The sequence below is a fragment of the Corylus avellana genome, chromosome ca8, assembly GCF_901000735.1.
Source record: "Corylus avellana chromosome ca8, CavTom2PMs-1.0".
Lineage (NCBI taxonomy): Eukaryota > Viridiplantae > Streptophyta > Magnoliopsida > Fagales > Betulaceae > Corylus > Corylus avellana.
The window spans coordinates 2,341,322-2,347,321 of NC_081548.1; the positions used below are offsets into that span (position 1 = coordinate 2,341,322).

The following is a 6,000-nucleotide window of genomic DNA, read 5'->3' on the forward strand; positions in this document are numbered from 1 at the left end:
CCATGACCAAGGCGTCTCCAGCTTTGGAGAAAACAGAGTTTTAATAAAGGATTATTTTTTTACAAGTGAACAAACCCACCACCCAAGACTGCTCCCAGTGTAAAGTCTCAAACCCAAACACAACCTCAGGAAGAAAAAAAAGATCGAAAGAAGTACAATTAGTTCGGCAGATCTTAAGAAACTACCAGAACCTTTGAGGGTGGTTTCGGCCACCCCTAGGCTCCTTGGGGGTGGCCAAATCCCAAAAATTTTAATTTTTTTTTTCTTTTTTATTTTGAAAAAATAATTTTTTAAAAAATCAAAAACTTAATTATATGACACGTGGCACAATTTGATTGGTGCTGACATGGCGTTCCGTTAAGTTTTGAACGAAATTTTAACGGAGGTACCATCTCCGTCTTTATGAAAACTACTGGTACCTCTTATGATAGAAATGAAAACCTAGGAAGCAAAAAATAAAGAGTTCAAATCCTAAGGAAGTTTTTAGTATTTAACCCAAATAAATAAATAAATATGTCAAAATATTTGCTCGATACATCACATACTCTAAACATCCAGAAGAATGGTCCAACAAAGCAACCAAAATGAAAATATGTCCAAATAACCCTTCAAAAACCATCACCGAAGGAGCTCTTGTGTATCCTCATCCTCAGACTCACCCTCATCCTCATTTGGATTGTTACCTGCCCAATCAGAATGTTTTCAATACGTTTTATAAGATATCTTATAAATAAGTAAATGAAAATACTAGAGTTGATGGACAACTTTTAACATTTTCTTGAATCAGACATAAATCTAACATGTATTGACATTTAAAGTCATATAATTACAATTGATTGAAAAATAAAGGCAACTTTGAGTTGGCTTTCCAAAAAATTTTCAGAGTAGTACAATTCTGAATACATTGTTATGTGTCTAGTTGAAGGAATTTCAGGATTAGAATTGAATGACTTAGAGATATTAAATTAGAAGTGGTTTATTCCCGTTAGTCTTTTACTTCCATTAGAATTAGGATTTGAATGTTAGAGATAATATGTTATCATATTAAGAGTGGTTTATTCTAGTTAGTCTTTTAAAAGTGGTTTAATTTCTTAATAATTACATTTCCAGAATAGTATAATTCTGTACACATCTACCAGTACCATTAGGATTCTTCAATGCTATTAATAAGGCCAAAGTAAATTTATGGCGACCAGTAACCAGCAACTAGCAAGTATTCTTTTTCTTTTTCTTTTTTTCCCTCCTTATTTCCCTTTCTGATCAACCATAAAGCAATTAACGTTTCAAAGTTCACACTCTTGGATCTATTTCTTGACAACATGCGAGAATTCAATTACCAAGAAATGCAGTTTAGAGATCAAAGAAGCTGAACTTCTAATTATATAAGCTCACTCACCTAATATTTCAAATTGCAGGTTGCTTGGAATGCCACGTTAACAATTACCACTTACATTTCTACGTGTCATATGGACATGAAGAAAGGAGGCCTAGGATTCTTCGATTTATCTTATCAAAATCTATCTTTCTTATTACTTTTCAGGCATGAAACAGCTGCTGCAGATTGCTGAAAGTATGGACAAGTCTTGGTTTGGATGTGGATGGTTTGAGCTTGTCGGTATGCAGTCTTAATCCAATATTCTCTTTGTGTGAAAGTGACACACCGGTAATCCTTTCATTATATTTCTAAATTCTCTAATGTGGATAAAGTCAATACAATCAGGTCAAGTCAATTCAAGTTTCACACTAAAATTCTAGACTTCTAAGATTCAAATAATGAAATGAATTGCAACTTCAACTTTCATGGCATACAAAGAAAGAAAAATTCTAGTCCACCGGACTACAATTTAGAAGGGAAGTGTTGAAGGACAACTAATTAGACAAGTGAACAACAAACAAGAGGTTAAAAATGATGAACTGGAAAACAGCAGAAATCCACCAGCCAGCAAAAAGCATTTTACAAGAATTAGGCACCAAACTGTATTGGTGATCACAACACATGTTTAAGGACCGAATTAAACAGTTAATTAATAAACAAATTAACTAAAAAAACATATGAACTCAACCAAAATCAAAATAATTGAAATAATTACTTCTAATTCCTTAGTAACTTACCATCACCTTGGTGACTAGCCATCGATGATCTCGGTCGTCCTGCTGGGGAGTCCAGGTCAACAGTGTTCTGTCCCCAGGCCCGTATAAAACATACATCTTGGTCAATGACTGTTTGGTTCATCTATTTGAGTAGTACTAAATTTCGACTGAAGAAAGTTAAGAAAAGTGAGGGGAGCTTTTGTGGGGCGGTGGACATGCAATGAAGCAACTGCAATTTAATTCGAGGTTTCCAATCCTTTTTCTCAAAAATAGGCCTGAGAAACACGAGTACCTGGACACGAACTATAGTAGGACAGCTTCTTATTGTCTCCAAGCTAGATTTTTCTGTAAGAGTAGCAATATTAGGGTTACTTGGTCATTACATCAGTGAGGATACATCATACTGTAAATAAATAAATGAGCATTAACAAGTCTCACTATCAATGTTGTTTTTGTTATTGAAAAAAAAAAAGGTACCAGCACTTGAATCTACTATCATGAGCTTCAAATTAAGGGGCCATAAATCAGCAAATGATTAGTAGTTTTCTTGTTTAATCTTCTCCATAATGAAACATCTTCATTGTAACTTCAGTCAAACCCAACAATAAAAACTAAACATCTGAAGCCCACACCAAAGGCCAACCCACCTGTAAGCCTTAGAGAGAATCATAATAGACAACAACTCCAACCAAACACCTGCTATATGACGTAGTTCGATTACAATAAACAAAACTCACATACACTCGAGGGTTCACCGAAGTCTATCATAACAACGATACATTTGTTTTATCATCATATTCCTATTGTTAAAGTAATATGATTAAGTGATTAAATTTGCATCTTCCAATTAGCTTAAGTTTTTGGGACAACTGGTAATTTATGTGGTATCAAAGCCTACCACAGGACAAATGAGGCTCACATTACTTACCTCGTGACAATGACTAGAAAAAATACCTCCATGCACGTGAGAGAGGGTGTTGAGAAATAATCTCACATTGCCTGTGAAGAAGACTTTTGGCATGTTTATAAGGAATAAACAACCCTCTCCTATTGAACCGGTTTTATGAGATGAGTTAGGCCCATGAATTTCTTATTGGCAAGTAATTTAACACCTATTATGGAATATTTATCACATAAATGAAAAATTAATTTAATTGATGAAACACTTGAATGTTTAATTTGGTGGCCAATACACATACAACCATCAAGAACCCCAAACTCCAAATGAACAATATTTTGCATAAAAAAAAAATGATTAAATAAATCATTAAGAAAACAATTTTAATTACAACACAAAGTTTAAGATAACAAAAGATGAATAGTACTACACAACAGTAGTCCAAAAGTCATAGAGACAAATATTACCTTAATGACTTGCAACAAATATGTTCGTACCTTACAAATTGACTTTGTAAATCTTGGAATATCAAATTTGTCATGCACGTTGAAGACCTAGAAATCTTTCACACGGATTTTAGAGAAAATTCTTGTAATGTTTTATCCGCCTGATTAGTAGTCAACAAGTCGATCAAAATGGTTACCATGGTTACATTTGCTGAGAACCCTTGTCAACCATCATTTGGAGATATTTCGCAGCCCATGATGTCTCATTATGTTGCAAGAAGCCTTTAATGATTGTGTTATAAGTGACATGGTCAGGTGAACAACCGCTCTCTTCCATTTTTTCAAATAGCTCACTCGCTTCAATTAGTAGACCCTCTTTGCATAGCCCTTTGATCATTATATTGTAAGTCCAAACATTAGCTTGCACACCTTTGGCAGGAAGAGCATTAAAGAGATCTCTTGCAGTAGTAAGTTTCCCAGCATTACACATACCATCAATCAAGATGCTGTAAACAACAATATCAAGGTCTAACTTTTTGTCTTCCATCGCTTGAAACAATGCCATTGCCTCTGGAAAGTGTAGATTCTTACAAAGGCCATCTAACAAAATAGCATAAGTTTGGACATTGGGATGTTGGCCACAACCTTGCATCTCATGGAGTAGCTCTAGTGCAATCTTAGGTCTCCCAACTAGGCAAAACCCACCAATAAGTGTATTGTAAGTGACAAAATCGGGAATCATGCCATTGTTAGTCATTTCACGGAAAATACTCATTGCCTCATCTATTCTTCTGTTTTCACAATATCCGTGGATCAATATGTTATAGCTAACAATAGAAGGTGAACAACCCTTCCGAGCCATCGTATTAAATACTTTGACAGCTTCATGCATTCTATTTTGCAAACAGTAACCCTGAATTAAAGAACTGTAAGTGACAACATTTGGCTGAATTCTTTTACTTATCATTTCAGATAAAAAGTTTAAAGCCTCAGTTACCAGTTTGTCCTTACATAAACTATCAATGATTGTACTATACATCACTACATCAAGTTCAAGATTTCTTTCTTGCATCTTTCTAAACCACCCAATAGCTTCATTGGTCTTGCCTATTTTACACAAACAATTAATTATCGTTCCGTAGGTAACTGTATTAGGTTTGTAGCCTATCTTCCCCATTTTGTTAACCAGCTTCACAGCTTCAACAATTTTACTCTGAAGACAAAGCCCCTTAACAAGGGTGTTTAGAATTATACAATTTAGTTGAAAACCAAGTTTCAAAATTCTTGCTAAGATAGAGAAGCCGACATCCACCCTGTTCAAATGGCAAAAACAATTAGTCAAAACCCTTAGAGTACAAACGTCAGGAGCAATTCCTCACTGTTCCATTTTTTTAATCAGAGTAATAATAGTCGAGTGATGCTTCATTCTTGCGATTGCACCCAGCAATTGATTAAAATCCACAATGGAAGGCAAAGGGTGCATGTGAAGCATTCTATCAAAGACGCCCAAGGCATCATCAAGATTCCTAAAGCTCCGAAATCTGCACCTATCTCTCACAGATTTCAAGAATTGATTGGGGCTTTCCACATTATCTCTACCACTATTCGTAGAACTAAAACTACGATAATAATAATAATGAAAATTTACAGCAAGGAAAGAAAGCCTTACATGAGAATAATGATTGAAGAAGAAAGCAAGAGAGTTTGTAGACTTAGCAGCGGTACCCATTTCCGGAGGAAGAGGATGTAGTGGGAATAGAAAGAAGCAGAAGAAGGAGATCTGATGACGGCTGAAGAGAAATGACCGTCGATTTCCGCTTTCACAATCTCCCAAGACGTTCTGAAGATGGGAGGGTCAGGGTTCTTATACGGTATACCCACTTACAAAGCCATACAAAGCACACGTGTCATATCATAGTTTTAGTTTTACACCTTGTATCTTTTCAAAAAAAAAAAAGTTTTACACCTTGTAAGGACAGTTTTGCCCTTATGGATCTAACGAGTGCTATGAGAACAATGAGGGGAAAAAAAAAAAAACTCTTGTTTTTGTCTCTCCTTTTCTCTCTTTTCTCTCTTGTATGCATTGTAAGAAGGATATAAATTTATTACAAATTGGCTTGTAAAAATGCCAACAAATTGATCTCCATTTGATTTGCTTGTATTTTCAGCTCTGTGTCTTTCATTTTTCTTTTTAATCTATTTTTCAGGAGAGTAAGTTTCTATGCTTTCTTTTTTTTTTTTTCAAGTGTTCTGTCCTCAGGCCGGTATAAAACATACATCTTGGTCAATGACTGTTTGGTTCATCTATTTGAGTAGTACTAAATTTCGACTGAAGAAAGTTAGGAAAAGTGAGGGGAGCTTTTGTGGAGCAGTGGACACGCAATGAAGCAACTGCAATTTGGTTGGAGGTTTCCAATCCTTTTTTCTCAAAACAGGCCTGAGAAACGTGAGTATCTGGACACGAACTATAGAAGGACAGCTTCTTATGGTCTCCATTTTTCTGTAAGAGTAGCAATATTAGGGTTACTTGGAAATTATATCTGTGAGGATACATCATACTGTAAA

General features: G+C 35.1%; 1 protein-coding gene and 1 long non-coding RNA gene across 2 annotated transcripts; both read right to left on the reverse strand.

The window, feature by feature from the left end:
* Positions 1 to 493: 493 nt before the first annotated feature.
* LOC132189620 (uncharacterized) lies at positions 494 to 3,448 on the reverse strand. Its single transcript, XR_009441050.1, has 3 exons — positions 2,384 to 3,448; positions 2,113 to 2,258; positions 494 to 683 (listed from the first exon to the last, which is right to left on the reverse strand). It is a non-coding gene; the product is annotated as an uncharacterized LOC132189620 (long non-coding RNA).
* Positions 3,449 to 3,486: 38 nt separating this feature from the next.
* Positions 3,487 to 5,280, reverse strand: LOC132189618 (pentatricopeptide repeat-containing protein At3g22470, mitochondrial-like). The gene is made up of 2 exons (XM_059604366.1): positions 5,105 to 5,280; positions 3,487 to 4,748 (listed from the first exon to the last, which is right to left on the reverse strand). Coding segments are annotated over exons 1-2 (1,113 nt in total). The 5' UTR covers positions 5,107 to 5,280; the 3' UTR covers positions 3,487 to 3,637.
* Positions 5,281 to 6,000: the final 720 nt, after the last annotated feature.